The 22,665-nt window shown below is 41.6% G+C and overlaps 1 protein-coding gene across 3 annotated transcripts in view; it reads right to left on the bottom strand.

Annotated features, from left to right (window-relative positions):
* Positions 1-22,665, bottom strand: part of PUM3 (pumilio RNA binding family member 3) — a 50,009-nt gene that overhangs the window by 7,025 nt on the left and 20,319 nt on the right. For 2 of the 3 annotated variants that reach the window (XR_014301589.1, XM_082694416.1), the window contains exons 13-15: positions 20,211-20,291; positions 9,800-9,942; positions 1,082-1,304 (exon numbers count right to left, since the gene is read on the bottom strand). Coding sequence is in view for 2 of the 3 variants with exons in the window: in XM_082694416.1 (XP_082550542.1) it covers positions 1,082-1,304; positions 9,800-9,942; positions 20,211-20,291 (447 nt within the window). In the remaining variant the exon portion in view is untranslated. The remainder of the gene's footprint in view (positions 1-1,081; positions 1,305-9,799; positions 9,943-20,210; positions 20,292-22,665) is intronic. The other variant, XM_082694417.1, reaches the window with a different exon arrangement.

Raw genomic sequence — 22,665 nt, 5'->3', positions numbered from 1 at the left:
CTCCGCGTCAGGTGCTCCCAGCTGAACAGCCCCAGCACAGTGTGCGCCTCAGATCGCGCTGAGCACCGTCCAGGTGGCAGTATGCAGTGCTGAGGTACAAAGAAACCTTTGGGACAAAAAGTGACAGCAGAAAAGCACGGAAAGCTGGCACTGCTGGTCCCACATACCTAGGATCTCTCCTTATAGAGCAGGGGAGCAACAGGGGGAACTCATTACGCGTCCATCTTCCCGCCTGCTCCTCTGCGCGGCCCCGGGCGGACAGGTCCAGGGCTTCTCTAAGGCCCAGGAGCCACATCAGGACCCAGCAGACTCCACACACGCATCAGCTTGCGATCCAGTGCAGCACAAAGCCCGCAGCGTCGGCCTCCTGCCCTCCTCTCTTCCCTCGGCAAACCCATCTCCTACCCCGAGTCCCTGAGCCTTCTGTTCTCAGCCGAGCCAAGCCCCTTTCTCCCTTCGGGCTGCTGCGTATGTCTTCCCCCCGCCTATGATCTTCTTTGAGGGGTGGGGGAACGGTGCTGACCCTGCCTCACACAAATCAGGTCCATGAATCAATGATACGAGGCAGAATGACTCAGGGGCCAAGTAAGACAGGCGGGAGGTATCAGAAAGAGAGGAAATTGGGAACAACGTCCATGAGAAGGATGCTGGGGACCTTGCAGGAGGATGAGCAGGGCCTTCTACAGCGACAGCACAGCAAAATGGAGACACAGGGAGCATCTAGGCCCACGGAAGAAACGTGCAAATGCAGAGAGGTGCAAAAATCCAAAGCAAATTCAAAATAGAATTAAGAACACAGCATATGCTAGAAAGGCGGTTTTGGGCCAATCGTGGACAACAGAGAGCCACAGTACAAGATTCTGTTTCTCCTCCTCTGTAGGTACTGTGAAGTCAGGGGAAGACTTTAAGAAAGACAGGGTTATAACAGCACCGGTATTTCAAAATCGCAACGATCAGATGTGCTGTCCAGCATGTGCAGAGTTGAGACAATTAGCATTTGAATTCTCTCTACGGCAATATTCTCAGTGACTGCGGTTATGCAACACTGCTGCTTTCCACCTGTCTGCCAGGAGCACGTTACCTCTCCATCCTTGCCACCGGGATGGAGCTCGGCCGCCGCCACACTGGCAACAGCATTCATGGCAGGCTGAAGGTCTCCAACGGCGGCTCCCAGAATGTTGGCCACCAACACACATGCAGACTTATCCAACACCAATTCTTGGGCGTGTCCTTGCAGGTAGCTCAACAAAGCAGGAGAGATGGCCTCTAAGAGCTCACGTCGGCGGATCGCTGTATCTTTCTTACTGTGGGAACATGGTGAATGAGGCGTTAAGGTAAGATGAAAAGCAAAGGGAACACGGCGATCTTATTAGCACAAAAACCTCTAAGGGCTTAAAACAGTCTTTGTCAAACTTACTGTAATTGTCTGTCTCTGTTGTGCACGCAGGTAATAAGCCATTTAAGGGGGGGAGACCCGTCTGCCATCCCCATGCCCCGGCATCTGAACTGCGCCCGGCACAGAACAAGCACGCACTAATAACAAACAGCCCAAACCAATCCAAAACCCAAACAACAGCAACAACAAATTATAAGACAGAAGTAGACCACTTTATGGACACTACTCTCTAGAAGACTTCATTATGTGATGCCAGTAGCTTTAAAAATAAAGAAACCGACTTCCAGGGCACCTGGGTGGCTCAGTGGGTTAAAGCCTCTGCCTTCAGCTCAGGTCGTGATCCCAGGGTCCTGGGATCGAGCCCCGAGTCGGGCTCTCTGCTCAGCGGGGAGCCTGCTTCCTCCTCTCTCTGCTTGCCTCTCTGCCTACCTGTGATCTTTGTCTGTCAAATAAATAAATAAAATCTTTAAAAAAAAAAAAGAAAGAAAGAAAGAAAGAAAGAAAGAAACTGACTTCCAGGGAGGATGCCTCCTCCCATGAACACTACTAGGTAACACCCACATCAGTGTAAATAACCCCAAGAATGACCATGGGATTGGCAGAGCAGACTCTCCATAGCTAAATGTAGTCAAGAGGCCATATCGTAGAGGCATGTGGGAAAGCTAAAAGGACCTCCATGACTGACTGTAGGAGGGAGGGATACAGTGGGCGTGGAGAAGGGAGGGAATCAGACCCTCACGTCGGGTACCCCACGCACAGGGTATCTGCGTGGGGAAGACAAACCCCTGTAATATCTGGCTTTGAAGTTCAGCAGAGCCAAAAAAAAAAAAAAAGAAAAAAAGAAAGAAAGAAGTTAATTAATTCAGTGGGGCATAATTTCATGAGTTCTTACAATCAGTGGGGTTTAATGCCTGGAATTTTAAAAAATTAGCGTGCTTGGCTTGAGAGAACTGGGAGGGTGAGAGAAAATGGGAGTCCCTGCCTTTTTTGTGGGGCGGTGGGGGGGGGGGGTTCCCACCTTAAGGACACCGCACAACAAATAGCCCCGTGGAGACACGGCATAGAAGCCAGCAGTTTAAAAAGCATCTGGGGCACAACAGGAAGGAAATCTGTTTACTAATCTCACAGCCTGTGATGGAAGGTCAGGGATCCTTGGGAGACTTCCATGGGAACCAAGAAGAGTGGACATTTCCCTTCCTTGTCCTCTAGCCAAGATACATGGACACCTGCAGGAACCAGTGCCTGGACAACACTCTCCACCCGATTTGGTAATAGCATGCCCTGGTCCTGAGCACTTCTGCCAGCACAACCCCTCCCCAGCCGGCCTCCTCCCACAGCAGACCAGGGCAAACCTTGCTCATACCTCAGCTCTACACTGCCTTGTCCTGTAGACCTCTCTCCTCCAATACCCCCTTGGGCAGAGACCAACCAAAGCAACTCTACAAGCTGAGAGGGGCCAGCCCACTCCAAAGTAACTCCTGCCCTGTCAAGAGGGGAAGTTAACCACACACACCAGTCCGGTCCAGCTCCAGCAGGGGCTGCGGACAGATTCTGGTCTAACTGCAGGCCCCACCCAACAATGAAAGCTGCTCAGGGGACAACAGGGCAGTTCGGTGCTACTATATCTCTGGCAAATGCCTGGTCTGACTCACATCCTGGTCTGACTCACATCAAGTCCAAGGTGGGCCCCCACTGGCCCACTAACAACAAAGGGACCAAACACTGCCCACAACAGGGAAAGAGAGCCATTGTACATAACGACAATGAAGGAAAAAGTAGCTCAGCCACAATTATAAGGTGCACACAACATACACACTAGATACCCCTGAGTGCCAGCTTCTGGTGAACAAGGGACATGGCACTGCGAAGAGCTCCAGGACTTCTTTTTCATAAGAACACTACCTCCAAGAGCAGGAGACACAGCTGAATGTCTTAACACACAAAAACAGACAGAGAGTTAGACAAAATGAGGAGAACAGAGGAATATGTCTCAAATGATAGAATAAGACCAAAAGAGACCTAAATGAAACAAAGATAAGAAGTACGCCTGATTGGGCGCCTGGGTGGCTCAGTGGGTTAAAGCCTCTGCCTTCGGCTCAGGTCATGATCTCAGGGTCCTAGGATCGAGCCCCGCATCGGGCTCTCTGCTCAGTAGGGAGCCTGCTTCCTCCTCTCTCTCTGCCTGCCTCTCTGCCTACTTGTGATCTCTGTCTGTCAAATAAATAAATAAAAATCTTAAAAAAAAAAAAAAGAAAAAGAAAAAGAAGAAATACGCCTGATAATAGTAATGGTCATAAAGATACTCACTGGACTTGAGGAAAGAGCAGAGGACCTCAGTAAGACCTCAACAAAAAGACAGAAAACAAAAAGGAACCGATCAGATATGAAGAATATAACTAAAATTAACAATACAATAGATGGAATGAGTAGTAGACTACAGGAAGCAGAACAGATCAGTGACCTGGAGGACAGAATAATGGAAAGCAATCAAGCTGAAGCAGGAGAAAAAACAAAAAATGAAAACAGATTTAAGGGAACTCAGTGATAACACCAAGTGTATTAATATTCACATAATAGGGATCCCTGAAAAACAAGAGAAAGTGGGGCAGAAGACTGACTTGAAGAAATAACAGCTCAAAATTTCCCAAATCTAGGAAAGAAAAAAAGATACCAAATCCAGGAGTACAGACAGCCTCCAACAAAATCAAACCAGGGAGGTCCACGCCAAGACAAGTAGTAATTCAAATGACAAAATCTAGTGATAAAGAGAGAATTTTAAAAGCAGCAAAAGAAAACATTTATATACAAGGGCAACCCCTAAGGCTATCAGCAAATTTTTCAGTAGAAACTTTACAGGCCAGGAGAGAGTGGCTTGATACATACAGAGTGCACAGAGGAAAACCCGCAACCCAAAAAACTACTCAACAAGGTTATCATTCAGAACAGAAGGATAGAGAGTTTCCCAGACAAACAGAAGTTAGAGAAATGCATCACCGTTAAACCAGGCCTACAAGAAATGTTAAAGTGGACTCTAAGAAGAAAGGAAAGACGATAAGCAGAATTAAGAAAAGCAGGAAGCATAAAAGCAGTAAAATTAAGTAAATATATAAAAATCAGTCATTAATCACAAAATAAAAGGATGTAAAGTGTAAGACCATATACCTACAATGGAGGCGAAATGAGGAGACAATGACGAGAACACTAACACATGTAGCACTTTTGGAATGGGTTCAAACTTAAGTGACCATCAACCTAACACAGACTGTTATATGCAGAAGATGTCTGACATCTTGATGTTACTATTGTTAATACTATTAATGATACTATTACTATGATTATTATTAATGATATTATTACTATGATTCCTATTAATGATATTACTATTAATGATAACCACAATTAAAAAACCAGCAATAGATATGAAAAGAATAAAGAAAAAGGAATCCAACTACATCACTGAACGAAACCAGCAAACTGTGAAAGGAAAGAGCAAGGAACTGAGAACCACACACACAAACAAAAACACCCCATGAAACAAGTAACAAAAGGCAATATGTACATATCCATTAATATGTACTTTAAATGTAAATGGACTTAACACTCCAATCAAAAGACACAGGTAGATGGAATGTATTAAAAAGCACCTATGTAAATATTGCCTACAAGAATTATTTCAGACCTAAAGACACGCACAATGCAAGTCAAAGGGTGGAAAAACATATATTATGAAAATGTAAGTAAAAAGATAGCTGGGTACCAATACTTATAAGCAACAAAACAGACTTTAAAACTAAGGCTGCAACAAGAGACAAGTGAGGATACTACATTATTATTAAGGGGACAATCCAACAAGAAGATGTAACAATTGTAAATATTCATGCACCCAACATGGGAGCACCCAAATACCTAAAGTTGCTAGTTACAGACATAAAGGAAGTAATCGACAGTAATACAAAAATAGTAGGGGACTTAATACCCCACTGACATCAAGGGACAGAACATCCGAACAGAAAATCAACAAGGGAACAGTGGCTCCGAATGACACATTGCACCAGAGGGATTTAAGAGATATATTCAGAACATTCTATCCTAAAACAGTAGAATACACATTTTTTGCAAGTTCATATGGAATATTCTCCAGAACGGATCACATATTAGGCCACACAACAAGTCAACAAATTCAAAAAGAATCGTGTCACACTATGTATCTTTTCTGACTGCAATGCTATGAAACTAGGAATCAACCACAAGAAAAGATCCAGAGAGAACACAAACACATGAAAGTTAAACAGCTAATATGCTATTAAACAATGGGTCAACCAAGAAGTCAAAGACGAAATCAAAAACTGCTAGAAGACAATGAAAATGATGACACGACACCCCCCAATCTTTGGGATGCAACAAAAATGGTGCTAAGATGTAAATACATAGCAATACTGGCCTGCCTCAAGAAGCAAGAAACATCTCAAATAGACAATCTAACCTTACACCTAAAGAGATGGAAAAAGAACAACGAAACCCAAAACCAGCAGAAAGAAGGAAATAATAAAGACCTGAGCAGAAATAAACAAAATAGAAACTTAAAACAACAACAACAACAACAACAAAAAACCACACACACACACAAACAGATCAACAGATCAATGAAACCAGGAGCTCGTTCTTTGAAAAGATGAACAAACTGGGATGCCTGGGTGGCTCAGTTGGTTAAGCAGCTGCCTTCAGCTCAGGTCATGATCCCAGCGTCCTGGGATCGAGTCCCACATCGGGCTCCTTGCTCGGCAGGGAGCCTGCTTCTCCCTCTGCCTCTGCCTGCCATTCTGTCTGCCTGTGCTCACTCTCTCCCGCTCTCTCTCTGATAAATAAATAAAATATTAAAAAAAAAAAAAAAGATGAACAAACTGATGAACTTTTAGCCAGACTCCTCAAAAAGAGAGCTCAAATAAAATCATAAATTGAAGAGGAGAAAAAACCATCCACACCACAGAAATACAAAGGATTACAAGAGAATCTTATGAAAAATTAAATGCCCATAAACTGGACAACCTGTACAAAATGGATAAATTCCTAGAAACATAAAACCTCCCAAAACTAAATCTGGAAGAAACAGAAAATGTGAACAGGCAGACTACCAGCAATGACATTGAAAGAGTAATCAAAAGATTTCCAACAAACAAAAGCCCAGGACCAGATGGCTTCACCAGTGAATTCTCCCAAACATTTAATGAAGAGTTAATAACTATACTTTTCAACGTATTCCAAAAAATAGAAGGAAAGCTTCTAAACTCATTCTAGAAGGCCAGCATTACCCCGATACCAAATCATATAAAGGCAACTACAAAAAAGAAAAAGAATCACAGGCCATTATCTCTGACAGACACAGATGCAAATACCCTCAACAAAGTATCAGCAAACCAAACCCATTAATGCATTTAAAGAAAATCATTCACCACAATCAAGTGGAACCTATTCTTGGGACGCAAGAGTGGTTCAATATTCACAAATCAACCAACATAATACATTGAAGCAACAAGAGAAAGGGTAAGAACTGTAAGAGCATTTCCATAAATGCAGAAAAAGCATGTGAGGAAGTGCGACATCCATTCATGATAGAAACCCTCAACAAGGCAGGTGTAGAAGGAACATATCCCAACATAATCAAGCCCGTCTATTCAAACTCACAGCTGACAGCATCTTCAATGATGAAGAACTGCGAGCTTTCCCCTAAGATCAGGAGCCAGACAAGGACGTCCACTTGCACTATTTTTGTTCAACAGAGCACTGGAAGTGCCAGACACTGCAATCAGACAACATAACGAAACAAAAGGAATCCAAAAAAGTAAGGAAGAAGAAAAACTTCCACTATTTGCAGATGACATGATACTATATAGAGTAAACCCTGAAGATGCCACCAAGAAACTACCAGACCTGATAAATGAATTCAGTAAGGCTGCAGGACACAAAATCAATACATAGAAATCTACTGCATTTCTATACAGTAATAATGAAGTAATGGAAAGAAAAATTAAGAAGTCAATTCCACTTGCAACTGCACCAAAGAAAATACCTAGGAATCAACTTAAACAAGGAAGCGAAAGGCCTCTACTCTGAAAACTATAAAACACTAATGAAAGAAATTGAAGGTGACCCAAACAAATGGAAAGATATTCTGTGCTCAAGGATTGGAAGAATAAATATTGTTAAAATGTCCACACTACCAAAGCAATCTACAGACTTAATGCAATCCTAATCAAAATACCAATCGCATTTTTCCCAGAACTTGAATAAATAATTCTCCCAATTTGTATGGAATTACCAAAGAGCATGAATAGCTAAAACAAAATTTGAAAAAGAGCACAATGGGCTATACTGTAATCCCAGATTTCAAGATACACTACAAAGCTGTAGTGATCCAAACAGTAAGATAATGGCACAAAAACTGACACATAGGTCAATGGAAAAGAACAGAGAGCTCAGAAATAAACCCACAATTATAGGGTCAATTAATCCTCAAAAAGATTGTGAGGCAAGACTATGCAATGGGCAAAGGACGATATTTTCAACAAAGCTGCTGGGAAAACTGGACAGCTACATTTTGCAAAAGAATGAAGTTGAACCACTTTCTTCCACCATACGCAAAAATAAACTCAAAACAGATTAAGGACCTAAATGAGAGACCTGAAATCATAAAAATCCAAGAAGAAAATACAGGCAGTAATTTCTCTGACATCGGCCATAGTAACTTTTTTCTAGATATGTCTCCTGAGGCAAGGGAAAGGAAAGCAAAAATAAACTGAAAATAAAAAGTTTCTGCAAAGCAAAGGAAATAATCAACGAAACTAAAAGACAAGCTACGGAGTGAGAGAAGATATTTTCAAGTGAAACATCTGATAATGGGTCAGTATCCAAAATATATCAAGAACTAGCACAAGTCGACAGCAGAAAAATAAAGAATCTAAATACAAATGGACAGAAGACATGAACAGACATTTCTCCAAAGAAGCCATCCAGATGGCCAACAGACACATGACAGAAAAGATGCTCAACATCACTCCTTATCAAAAAGCAAATCAAAACCACAACGAGATACCACCTCATATCTGTCAAGATCATTCACACAAGAAACTACAAATGCTGGTGAGGATATGGTGAAAAAGGAGCCCCCGCGCACTGTCGGTGGGAATACAGACCGGGGCAGCCACTGGAAAAGAAAACAGTGTGGGCGTTCCTCAAAAAATTACAAACAGAAATACCTTATGATCCAGTAATTTCACTACTAGGTATTTACCCGAAGAATATGAAAACACTAGTTTGAAAAGATACATGCGTCCTTACGCTTCCTGCAGCAGTATTTACGACAACCCAATTCTGAAGGCAGCCGAGGGCCCACTGACTGAGGACCGGGTAAAGAAGAGCTGGTGCGTGGATAACGGGGTATTATTCGGACATAGAAAAAGGATGAGAGCTTGGCATCTGCAACAACATGGATGGGTCTATGGGGTAGAAGACTAAGTGAAATCCGTCAGAGGAAGATAGATTCTGTATGATTTCACTCACATGTAGAATTTAAGAAACCAAATCAACATAGAAAAAAGGGAAACAACCTGAAAACCAGACTCTCAACTCTAGAGAACAAAATAGTGTTACTGGAGGGGAAGGGAGGGGAGGGGAGGGGTGAAACAGGGGAAGTGGATTACGAAGCACACTTAACCAGACGAGCACTGCGTTATCCTAGACCCGTCCAGTCACGACATGCACACGCGCAGCTAACACAACACTGTATGTTACTATACTGGAGTCAAAAACAAAACAACAAAACAAAACAAAACAAAACAAAACACAAGCCTTAAAAAAGTTGCTATGATTTAAACTAAACAAATGAATAGAGAAAAATCAAACCACACCACATATACTGAGCATCTACTATGTGCCAGGCACTCAAGAGGTATTCTTTTGGCATGATTCTTTTAATTCTTTTTCCAGATAAAACCCTTAAGATTATCTGTCAAAACTACAGGTTTAAAAATGGGATTCACCTTCCAAGGGTTCTTTTTGTTTTTTTTTTTTGTTTTTTTTTTTTTAATATTTTATTTATGTATTTGACAGAGAAAGATCACAAGTAGGCAGAGAGGCAGCAGAGAGAGAGAGAGAGGAGGAAGCAGGCTCCCTGCCGAGCGGAAAGCCAGATGCAGGACTCGATCCCAGGACCCTGAGATCATGACCTGAGCCAAAGGCAGAGGCTGAGCCCACTGAGCCACCCAGGCGCTCTCACCTTCTGAGTTTTAGAGAAGAAGCACGATAGAGGGTGCGCACGCACGAGCACATTTCTGGAAACACAAGCTCCTCAAAACTAAGAAGCAGGCAGAGCAGAGAAGCAAAGCGCTCCCGCGACTCGGCTCTTACCTGTGTGCATTGCCGTCTCCTTTCTGCAGAACCTCAATGATCTCTCGCACCGTATGTGCAGGGTCTCTGGGGCTCAGTAAATACAACAGAACCTTCCTTCCGTATTTGTCATTTACTATGTTGGGCAAAGAACTAATAATTTCCTGGAAAATTATAGAAACAAAAAATGAACATATGTGCTTAAGACAAGGTACGCTTGCAATCTGAAGGGTACAGAAGGAGCCATGTGCGACACTTTTCTCCCATGGGCTTCGCAGAAAATGTGGAGCTGATTTTGAAATTTCACCCTTAAAGGCACAAAGCCTGATGCTCAGAACACAGAACGGCTTCTGGACTGTGACCAGCATTACTGAACGAGCCGTTTAAATGGCTGACCGAGCTCAAGGACTTAAAATCTTTAAAAGCGTTCTCTTCCTTCACGATGACCAAGAGTTCTCAGGCCACTCTTACTAGGAACATGGCTTGCTGGGGTCACCGAGCAGATACAGTTAATCTGCAGCTGCTTTACATGTAGAATCCGCATCGATGAAGGACATTCTTACTAGAATTTCCCCACTGAGATGTATGTGAACGGAGATAAAGGACCTCTGTTACATCGAATAAGGGAATAAAGGCCTTTAAAGTTAGTTGCTTATTCATGGCAAATGAAGGCTGTTTAAGGACTGCACTGACAACAGAAACGGGGGGAAGGGGAATGAATGCCGAGAGCATCCACGGAGCGCGTACAAACAGTCACACTCTAGGACATTTCCAATCAACTTCCCAAGAACAATAATCTCCTTTTCTAGTTGTTTGAATTGAAGTAACAAAGGCAATGTCATCCCCACCCTGGCTAAGCTCCTGTGTCAGTGTGCTGATGTTTCCAGACAGCGAAGTTACGGTTTAAAAATTCCTCCATTCTTAACAGAGAATCTGCAACAGAAAAAAATCGTGTTTTTTCCCCGTTTAACATTCCTAATTCTTGCAACAAGCCTAACAGGTATTCACAGCCATACGTGTTTGCGCATCGCAGGTCCTGCACAACTGGCTGGGGCCACCGAAACCGCTCTGCACAGGTCATCAGGTTTACCAGGGAGGGACCCATGGAGGAGAGAAGGGACCTGCCACAGGACACAGCGTGTCAGTGGTGGGCCTGACTAGTCTTGGTCCCCCGACTCCACGGAAAGGAATTCTCCATGGGGAAATCTACTCAGATGGGCTATGTTCTTAAATAACCATTACCTTCAATGAGATTTGAGATTAATAATTCAATGCAAGGAGCCAAGCTAAAAATGAAGCTGGTCATGGAGATCCCAATACTACCAAATTTGTGACCCCAAGGTTGGTGATCCAACTGCAGAATCCACACATCACAGTTCTCTTTTAAAAATGTCAACCTTCCCTCATTGTTTACACAAAAATATATTGTGCTTCCTAAAACTCATAATAGCAGCTAACACTTGAAAAGGCACTCGGAGGAGCCAGACCAATGCAGACAGCACTACGCCCATGATCCTAAACACTCTTGCCAACACCAGGAAAGAGGGACTACAGTCATTTCCATTTTACTAAGAAGAAGCCCGAGGCTTAGATATGTGACTTGTGGTAGATGCGTAAAGGTCACTTAACCAGGACGTGGCCGACCCAAGACCATGGGTTTCCATGATTTTTTTTAAATTTATTTTTTATAAACATAAAATGTATTTTTATCCCCAGGGGTACAGGTCTGTGAATCACCAGGTTTACACACTAATGGCAAGATTTCATTTCTTTTGATGGCTGCATAGTATTCCATTGTGTATATATACCACATCTTCTTGATCCATTCATCTGTTGATGGACATCTAGGTTCTTTCCATACTTTGGTTATTGTGGACATTGCTGCTATAAACATTCGGGTGCACATGCCCCTTTGGATCACTACATTTGTATCCTTAGGGTAAATACCCAGTAGTGCAATTGCTGGGTCATAGGGTAGTTCTATTTTCAACATTTTGAGGAACCTCCATGCTGTTTTCCAGAGTGGCTGCACCAGCTTGCATTCCCACCAACAGTGTAGGAGGGTTCCCCTTTCTCCACATCCTCGCCAGCATCTGTCATTTCCTGACTTGTTAATTTTAGCCATTCTGACTAGTGTAAGGTGGTATCTCATTGTGGTTTTGATTTGTATTTCCCTGATGCCGAGTGATATAGAGCAATTTTCATGTGTCTGTTGGCCATCTGGATGTCTTCTTTGCAGAAATGTTTGTTCATGTCCTCTGCCCATTTCTTGATTGGATTATTTGTTCTTTGGGTGTTGAGTTTGCTAAGTTCTTTATAGATTTTGGACACTAGCCCTTTATCTGATATGTCGTTTGCAAATAATCTTCTCCCATTCTGTCAGTTGTCTTTTGGTTTTGTTAACTGTTTCCTTTGCCGTGCAAAAGCTTTTGATTTTGATGAAATCCCAATAGTTCATTTTTGCCCTTGCTTCCCTTGCCTTTGGCGATGTTCCTAGGAAGAAGTTGATGTGGCTGAGATCGAAGAGGTTGCTGCCTGTGTTCTAAAGGATACTGATGGATTCCTTTCTCACACTGAAGGTCCTTCATCCATTTTGAGTCTATTTTCATGTGTGGTGTAAGGAAAGGGTCTAGTTTCATTTTTCTGCATGTGGCTGTCCAATTTTCCCAACACCATTTGTTGAAGAGACTGTCTTTTTTCCATTGGACATTCTTTCTTGCTTTGTCGAAGATTAGTTGACCATAGAGTTGAGGGTCTATTTCTGGGCTCTCTATTCTGTTCCATTGATCTATGTGTCTGTTTTTGTGCCAGTACCATGCTGTCTTGATGATGACAGCTTTGTAATAGAGCTTGAAGTCCGGAATTGTGATGCCACCAACTTTGGCTTTCTTTTACAATATTCCTTTGGCTATTCGAGGTCTTTTCTAGTTCCATATAAATTTTAGGATTATTTGTTCCATTTCTTTGAAAAAAAAAAAAAAAAAAAGGATGGTATTTTGATAGGAATTGCATTAAATGTGTAGATTGCTTTAGGTAGCATAGACATTTTCACAATATTTATTCTTCCAATCCAGAAGCATGGAACATTTTTCCATTTCTTTGTGTCTTCCTCAATTTCTTTCATGAGTACTTTATAGTTTTCTGAGTATAGATTCTTAGCCTCTTTGGCTAGGTTTATTCCTAGGTATTTTATAGTTTTGGGTGCAATTGTAAATGGGATTGACTCCTTAATTTCTCTTTCTTCTGTCTTGTTGTTGGTGTAGAGAAATGCAACTGATTTCTGTGCATTCATTTTATACCCTGACACTTTACTGAATTCCTGTACAAGTTCTAGAGGCTTGGAGTGGAGTCTTTTGGGTTTTCCACACATAGTATCATATCATCTTTCAGAAAGTGGTTGTTTTTCTGTTTAAAGAATTGCTGTTCTTCTTCTCTTCGGTCTCCCGTTGGATTTGTGGGTGTTTACGATCTTTAGATAAGCTATCTAGCTGATCTTCTGCTAGCTGAAGTAGTCTCAGCCTGCTACTTCTCCGCCATCTTGACTCCTCCCCCGGTTTACATGATTTTAAACCCTGTCGCATTCTTACTTTTGAAGATGGTTAAGGTCAAATATGAAGATCTCTTTGTACAAGATAAAGGTCTGCAGAGAACAGGTGCAAAAGATCTAACCACCTCCAAATGGTTATGAATTTCAACCACCCAGGAAGCAAAAAACTTAAAATTTCAGTCAGAAAAGGAAGACGGAAAAAAATGTTCATACCATCTCATGAGGGAGGGAGTGCTTTTGTAATTTCAAGGTAAACAATGTGTCCCAGAGTGGGCTCAGAATATATACTTTTTATAACGAAGCATTCAGTACCACAAACAGAGGATTCCTTCAGAGTGACTTTTCCAATTTAAGGCTTAACCAACTCAAAAAAGACAGATGCTTTAATTTGTTGAAAGAAGAGAAGTGAAAATGATACCTAGCTTAGGCCAATTTCTATGATCACTAACCCGCCCCTGCTAACTCTACTGTCCTAAAGAAAACCATTCTGGGGTATAGGATCTTCACAGCAAATGCTTTTATTTTTTTAAAAAAATAATGGTGGTGGTGATTGTTTCACTTTATTAATTTTTACAATAAGGTTGTAGCCTTTATACTCCACACACACAAAATAAAACAAGTGCTTATGAAAGAGTCCCTGCCCCCACGCCCTTTCCAAAACATGCTGAACATAGCAATTCAATAGAACAGAAAAATCAAGACATGTTTGATTTCAAAATTTCAATAAAAAAACCAAAGTAGGTAATACAACAGCTGTTCAACTTCCAACTCTAAATAGGCACTGTAAAACAAAACAAAAACTCAGTATTTAAATTTCTCCAGCACACTTTCCAGTATAAATGCTCTGTAATCAGCTAGTAATAAATGGGAACAGAACCTTAGAACAGAAGCTATATTGCTTCCCTGCTCCCCCTTTCTCTGATAATTAGAGGGTGGAGGTATTAGGGGATACAAAAGTCAGAGGAAGAAGAATTAAAAAGAAAAATTCTGAAAGCTGTTGGGGTAACAGTAAGCAGTTCCAGACTCCGATCCAAACAGGCTAGATGCACAGTATCTAACTTGATCTGAACTGAACTTGTTTTCCTGATGAAGCCCAAAACTGCATCCATAGTTTCTGGTGAACCTGTAATGCGATTCTGAAAGTACAGTTTTATATAATAAGATGCTGTTATCTTTATTCTTTCTAGTAGGAGTGATGGTGAATGAATTGTGTTGCTTGCCTTGGGATTTTTTGAACATTTGTAAAATGCTGTCTTCCTTTCTAGTCCACAAACAACAGCAAATGCTTTTTTGAAAAACAAAAAACCAAAAACATCAAAAAACAAAATAAAACCAACAAAACAAAACTCTAGGGGAGTATGCAATAAAGAGTTATAAATGGCTGCTGTTTATTTCTAATTAATGGTTTTTCCTTTGGTGAAGAGGAAAAGAGGAGGCATGAACCTGACAAAGTACTCCTCAACCTACTTAACTTTCTCTGCGAAGGCTACACTTAAGAGCTAGTACAACACGCATGGTTTGGGAAACGCACATGCTTCACTCAACACAATAAGCTAGGGCTTCCAACATAACACACAAAACCCAAGCACAAATATTACTTAGGACTAGTCTCCAAGTTCACTGAACTTTTCCTTCCTTTCAGTTCCTCATTAAGAAACTCAGAATCTAAATTTAAGGTTTTTCAGAGAGTGCAATGTTTATAAACTGTCATATGAAACTAAAAAAACCTTTACTTAAAAATGTGGTATCATTAAGAGGACCTGCGTGGCTCAGTTGGTGAAGCCGACTCTTGATTTTGGCTCAGGTCATGCTCTCAGGGGAGTGGGATCCAGCCCCATGTCGGGCTCCCAGTGGAGCTCTGTGCTGGGTGTGGAGCCTGCTTGGGATTCCTGCTCTCCCTCTGCCCCTCCCCATTTAAAAACACTGTGGTACCATTTAATTCTCCCCATCTCACTCTCATCCAAGCTTTCCTACCATCAAAAACATTCATCTTGGGAAAAATAAAATACTACGAGCATGGCTATATTAAGGAGTACTAATTCATTTCTCTTCAACGTGCATTACAGAGAAAGCAGAGATAAATTTCTAGATGATCCTCCCAAAACACTGCTGACTACCGGAAGAGGTAGAAATAGGTAAGGGGTAGCTATGGTACAGCTGTGTGGTGGATTCGATCTTTGGGTTCAAGCTGTGTAGCCTTTGGCAAATCAGTTAACCTCTCTGCCTATCAACTCCCTCATCCATGCAAGGAAATGATAGACCCGCCTGACTTGTGGGTCCTTACCAAGAACAATTGAGAAAATTCGCACTGCAAACTGAAAAATGCTATAAAGTAATTATGTCCATATTAAAAACACACCTCTCAGTTTATAGGCTCTTAAACTGGGGGAGATTAAGTAAAGTTGTTAGGGTCATGAATTGGCATCCTCAATGAAGGTTCAATTTTAAAAGTTTTCGACTTAACTATCCTTCTCAATAAAACTGACAGAGAAAATCCCAAGTACCATTTGTGGTAACTTCTTTGTGTGCTTTACTCTGGAGCAGGCGCGCGGACGGAAGCAGAGTGAGGCAAGGATAAAACCCCTCCCCCTGAAGACATGTTTGCCCAGTTCTGACCTCCCCGTGTTGGACCCTTATGAGATTCACGGGCCTTCTTGTTTTGCTGAGCCTCTTTTAAAACGGAAAAGTAAAGGTCCCGATAAAGGCTGCACCCCGGCAGCAGGGTCAGAGCACAAGTCTCGCACTTTCGGCGGCAGGAGGACATGCAGAAAGCAGCGCACCACACCGAGAGCGGAGCCTCTGGTGCACACACCTCTGTGCGGGGCTCCGTGTGGGGCCAGAAAGAGATGTACACTGGCCTTAACCTCACAGAGCCAAAACCTGGTGGAAGAGGCACGAGAAATGTAATAAAAGTGAAAAATACCAGTAAGAGGTAAAGGATGGGTAAGTATAAAAGGAAGATCACTAGGCAAGGATGGCAGCCCCGTAAATGTTTTCTTTTAAAAACTACGGTGATTCCGTCCAGAAGTACACCTCCTTGTGATCAAACTACTGGGAGACAGAGTTTCATGAGTGTCATTTCAGTTCTGCAAGAAGAAAAAGTTCTGGAGGTTGGTTCCAGAACAGTCTGCATAAGCTTAATACTACTGAACCTAAAAATACTGGGGATTTCTCTCTCCATCCCCTTCACCAAGGTCGATTATCACCGCCCACACCCCACCTGCTGCAGTCACCAGTCTGTTCTCTGTATTTACAAGTGTATTTTTTTTTTTAACGAGTGTATTTTTAATGTTTATTTTGTGTTACAAAATAGGTAAGTCACAGGCTGTAAAGTACAGCACAGGGAAGTCAGCAATCCTGTAATACCTCGGTATGGTGACGCATGGGGACTGCTACTGACCGTGCTAAGCACACAGGAATATATGTAATTGTCCGATTGCTATGCTGGGTACCTGAAACTCAGTGTATGCCAATAAAAAAAAAGAAAATGTGCAAAACAGGGGGAAAAGGTTAAGGTGACAAATTTTACATTATGCATGTTTTACCACAATTAAAAGTAAACAAAAACACAACCAGGAAAATATATCCCCGTGGCGCTCAGATTCCCAGAAGCTGGCAGCTCCCACCCTGGACAGGCAGCTGCAGCCTCTCCTTCCCCCACAGCTCACCCCCCACACCTGGCCGCCTCCTCCTTTTACCTGCCCGGAGCCTGGGCCACAGCACCATCAACTGCTAACTGAACAGATGGCAAAGGCAAACTCGAGGAGCGTGAGGACAGGGAGACCAGAGCTGCCTGGGAGATCAGAAAACCAGCTAGAGACAGAACTGGTGCTGCTTCTTAAATAAGAGAAGGCGGAGTGTTTATTAGGCTATGATTTCAACCTGACAGTTCAGGAAACCCAGTTACTCTGAGCCGAATGCTTAGCAACACTAAGCCATCTTGGTTATTTTTAAAAAGCACTGCGCGACGCAACAGGTTTTATAGTGGCTGGGTGGGAAATACGGCGTGTGACTCTACGAACATATGAGCAGTGTATCTGGCAGCCCACTGACTGTGCTAAGTAAATGCCTTAGAAAAACAAGGAGACATACAAGAATGCTCATAAAATTTGAACAGCAAAAAATAACGAAAACTCTAATGTTTTAAAAACTACCACCCATCTAGTCTCTATCAACAGAAAAAGGGAAAACTAATTTACGGTATACTCATAGTACAATACTATTTGGCGCTACAAGTGATTTAGAACAGGGTGGGCAAACCATGGCTCATGGGTCAAATCCAACCTGTGGCTTGTTTTCACACATTCTATGAGGTAAGAATGGTTTTCATATCTTAAAGGGTCGCTAAAAACAAACAAAACATAAAAACCAAGAATAGGCAACAGAGATCATAGAATGGCTCACAAACCCTAAAATAATGACAACCTGGCCTTATACTAAAAAAAAAAAGACTTGCCAAGCCCGATGAAATCTCACAACCTAATGCCAAAAGAAAAAAAGCAAGTTGCAGGACAAAACATACAAGACATGCTTACAAAGAATCCATAAACATGCAAAACAGGGCCATATTCATCTGCATACAGCCGAAGGATAAGGGAATGTATGCAAACAATACATAACACAATTTATTACAGTGGGTGTGGGGGAGGGGGAGAGGCAAGCACGGGCAGGTACACAGAAGGCTTGAACTTCAAGTGTCAAGTTTTACTTCTTTCTCAGATGGTGGGAGGCTGGGTGTTTGCTGTATTAGTCTTAGTACTTCTCTGTGTATTTAGAAAATAGTAGTATTTTAAAGGGACACTGCAATGCTTATTCCTTTCAAACAGCTGGTCAGGGTACTTCTCTACTGTTCAGAGGAACGCTGCTGTCAAAGCGGCTGCATCATACCAACAATTCCAGAGGTAAATGGATCAAATTCTATAAACATGTTTATTCTGGAAAGTCAAGTGGGTGGGAGAAGTTGAGGGCTCAGCTGACCCGGCTGGGATTCCGACCTGACATTTCAGGAAGCCTGGTTACCCTGATCAGAATGCTTATTGGCCACGCTATGCTTCCTTGGGTTTTGTTTTTTTTTTTTAAAGCACTGAATACTGTAACAGGTTTTGTGGTGGTGGGAAAAACACAAGAGCGATTAGCATTCCTGGATTTTATCACTAGCTATATAGTTTAATGATACCCAGAACCCACTGAGCCTTCCGTCAGTTAGAAGCGAGAGTTCATCAGGCCATTCTCAGGGAAAGCTGCCCTAAGTATGAGAAAGGCATAAGGAATGCAGCTCAAGTAGTTGTGGGAATCAAACGGATAAGCACGAGGAATTAAAACTGTTTCAACGGCAACTTGAAGAGGGACGACAGTTTGGAAAAAACTGATCTAGCAGACAGTGGTGGCCAATCCTGGTTTCTCGTGAAACCCATTTGGAACCCTTATGCAAATTTTAGTTGTTATGAAAATATTAAACAAAGCAACTTTCAAAAGCCCAGCCTGTTTCCATTTTCATGAAACAACTTTATTCATTTTGCCAATTTATGGCCTCCCATCTCTGTCACCAGAATGAAAAACAATCATTATTGATTGGAGTCAAAAGGGTAATAAAGTCACAAGGAACATGCCAAAATACTCCGTCTGTGACATGCAAGTCTTGCCAACTTGTTTCTTCCCACAATCCCATCCCAAAGAAAGTCATCGCAATTTTAAAACAGTCAAGGGGAAAGTCGGAACATGACAGCAAGGGCATGAGAAATTCACACACACTGGGGCCCTCCCCGCTGGCACCTAACCTTGCCCTCGCCGGCCTGTTTCCCCACTACGCCAGCTCTGCGCTTCCAGAAGGGCTGCAGAGAGAGGCCACAGCACCCCCACGTGCCTACAGGTAAAGTCTCTTTCTGCACATCCACAGGGCTCCTCCCTGCTCATGGTGGGAAAATAGCTTTTGTCACTAAGATTTCCCGAAGGGCCCCATCTGTGGGTATCCAGCAAAGGTCTGTGTAATGCCTCAATGAATAATCCAGGTCTGTACAGATCATATGGTTTTAAGAATGTTTCTAAATTTGGTCACTGTTACCAACATGGCAACGGCTGAATCTCACCCTGGAACCTCGACCACAAAGCCCCCCCACCCCCATCCCCCGCACACCAGAAAGAGAGAAAGGGAAGAAAGGATCACACATTCAGAAGTCAGGAAAAGAGGCAAGTACTGAAGAAGGTAAATGTTACTCTGAAGTGCTTTTACCAAAGGACCACAGTTTTTCTGAAGACCAGCTTAGCGTTAAATGAACTGCATTTATATTACCACTCTGTGGTCACTGCACCACACTCAGAAGGAACTGCTGAAATGAAAAAAGGAAGCTGGTCTGTTAATTTTAGTAAGAATTTTTAATAGGACTCTGAAAAAGCTTTCATGAAAGCTCTAAGGAGTATCACAACCGAATGAGATTTTATCGGTTTTCTTCTCCAGCCCCACCCAGCACTGAGACAATGATAAACCAGGTACTGTGCGGAGGTAGTTTCTCCAAAGGGAGGCGAGAATAATTGAGTCCCTGAATAATTAACTGCAGAACTACTACAGCAATGAACTTCTCATCACATCTGAATACAGAACTGCTGACTCATTTTTCTTTTAGCAAATCATGTGGTCAAAAAGCCATGGGATCCTAATGCAACCAGTCCCTTGCCAATCCAAAATAATATTAATATCAAGTTCCAAGATCATGGTTTACACAGGAAAAAAAGCCAATGTCACAAAACAGAACTGAGACAACTGAAAAAAAAAAAAATCCCAAAATACCAGGAGAAAGCACACTTCAACATTTTTAAACACACAGGTGTAAAATCGAACTGACCGATGTATCAATTTAACATATGTTCAAGATCATGAGAATTACTTACGGATATGATTATCTGCTTCACAAGCTTAGTATCATCGATACAATCAAATGCCGCCAGTAAGACCAAATGGGAGTACTGGCCCTGTAAGAAACAGAAGCTAGGGAAGGTTAGAAGAATGCACAGCTTCTCCCTTTCGTTCTCCCCATGGAGGCACTTTATAAGGTTACCAGCCTGACAACTGTCTAATATAGATAAAAGCCAACTGTCTAATATAGATAAAAGAAAAGAGATAAAAGCCATTCAAAGGAACTTCCTCTCTTATCAGGACCTAGTTAATTATATTCTAGGTTGATTTAAAAAAAAAAAAAGAAAGAAAAACAAAAGCACATTCTTCAATATCAAGTAGCCGAGTCTCATTTCTCTTAACTAACCAGGATATACCACCTCTCAAAAACAGGTATCCTGTTAATAAATACTCCTTGAAAATTACACTAAAAAATGCAAGTTTTAAGTTGGGGGGGTGAGGAACCAACAGCCAAGAATGTAAAACTATTTATATGTACATATGTATGCATGTATCTATGTACAGATATACATATCAGTATTTTAATCATAAAAAATAAAGCAAATAAACTCAGATATAATACAAAATATACACAATATGTGTACAAAGAAAATCAGGGAAGGAAAATCACTGTAATGTAATGGTCCCTGCTGGGTTAAAGGGTTATAAATGATTTTTCTTTTTCTTTTGTATACTAATTACTCTAAAATAATCCTATATAATCAGAAGAGAAATACTAAATAATAAAAGCATATACTTAGATACTATGAGAATAAAAGTAACCACTTTACAAAGTATAGCAGCACAAGATTAAAAAATGTTGTGACTTTCACAATGGTCATCTCTTGAAATAACAGAATTACTTCTGTGATGCTAACATTATTTCCGAAGTCTAAGAACTTCTACCTCATGACAAAAGAGGGAAAAAAGTGTTTTCAGAGCTGGTAGCATATTTTTTTTGTATCCCACATAAGGATAGCAATCTTCTACCTTGAGAAGGTTATCTGAGTTCTGGTAACACTCATTAGAGTCAGGTCTAAAGAACACGGCAGGTAATAATGTTTCAATTAGAAATAAAATAGAAAAAAATAACAAAGGTCTAACGTCTTTACCATATAAAGACCAACCCTCTACTAAAAATGGGCAAAGAACCCAAAGAGTCAGTTCACAGAAAAAAAAGGGACAAGTGGGGGCACCTGGGTGGCTCAGTGGGTTAAAGCCTCTGCCTTCAGCTCAGGTCATGGTCTCAGGGTCCTGGAATCAAGCCCCGCATGGGGCTCTTCTGCTCAGCGGGGAGCCTGCTTCCTCCTATCTCTCTCTCTCTGCTGCCTCTCTGCCTACTTGTGATCTCTCTCTGTCAAATAAATAAATAAAATCTTAAAAAAAAAAAAAAAAAAAAAAAAAAGGACAAGTGGCTTTAAGCATATGAAACAGGGGCACCCGGATGGCTCAGTGGGATAAGCGTCTGCCTTCAGCTCAGGCCATGGTCTCAGAGTCCTGGGATCGAGCCCCACATCAGGCTCTCTGCTCAGCAGGGATTCTGCTTCCCCCTTTCTCTCTGCCTGCCTCTTTGCCTACTTGTGATCTCTCTCTCTGTCAAATAAATAAATAAAATTTTTTTTTAAAACGCATATGAAATAATACTTGTTTTAAGGACAACAATTAAAACAATGAAATACCATTTTCCACCTATCATCTATGCAAAAGGGAAAACCCCTGCTAATATACTAACTTGGCAAAGGTCTGGGAAAAAGAAGGCATGTTTCTTTATTTTTGGTGAGAACGTATAATGCTTCAGCTTCGTTAAAGAGCAACTGACATTTATAAAAATTTAAAGTGCATGTATTTTCTGATCTAACAATTTCATTTCTAGGGATTTACCTTACAGACGTGCTTCCACAAATGCACTAAAAGAGTACTTGAGTACTGTCTAAAATAACAAAAAACTAGAAACTATTCAAGTGCCCAACAGTAAGGACTGGTTAAGTAAATTATGTAAATCATATAATAAAACATTATCAGGTCATTAAAAAGAATGAAGCAGATAAAATGTACATATATATTGAAATAAAATGACCCCTGAGGTGGACTGAGCAGAGAACATGAAGTAGAGAACGATACGCAGAGGGTACACACGCACTGGTCTCTGGTTTTTTTAAGTCTCACATGCAGAAAGATGCCCAAACACAAAACAAACCACTGGCTGAAAACAATAGAAACTGGGACAAAATTTAAGTGAGGAAAAGACAATCCTACAATTTCAGTTGGAGCTTTTAATATTTTTCAGCAACTGAGAGAACTAGCCAGTGAAGAAATCAGTAAAAACACTGATGCTTTGAACAACACTATCAACCACCTTGATTTAATTGACATTTGCAGAGAACCACACCCACTAACTCCACAAGATAAGTTCTCCTCAAGATACTGAGTCACACTGAATGTTGGGCCACA

The sequence above is a fragment of the Mustela nivalis genome (genome assembly GCF_964662115.1).
Source record: "Mustela nivalis genome assembly, chromosome: 13".
Classification (NCBI taxonomy): Eukaryota; Metazoa; Chordata; class Mammalia; order Carnivora; family Mustelidae; genus Mustela; species Mustela nivalis.
Note: the sequence above shows the minus strand (reverse complement) of the source record. Positions and strands in the feature narration are given on the sequence as shown.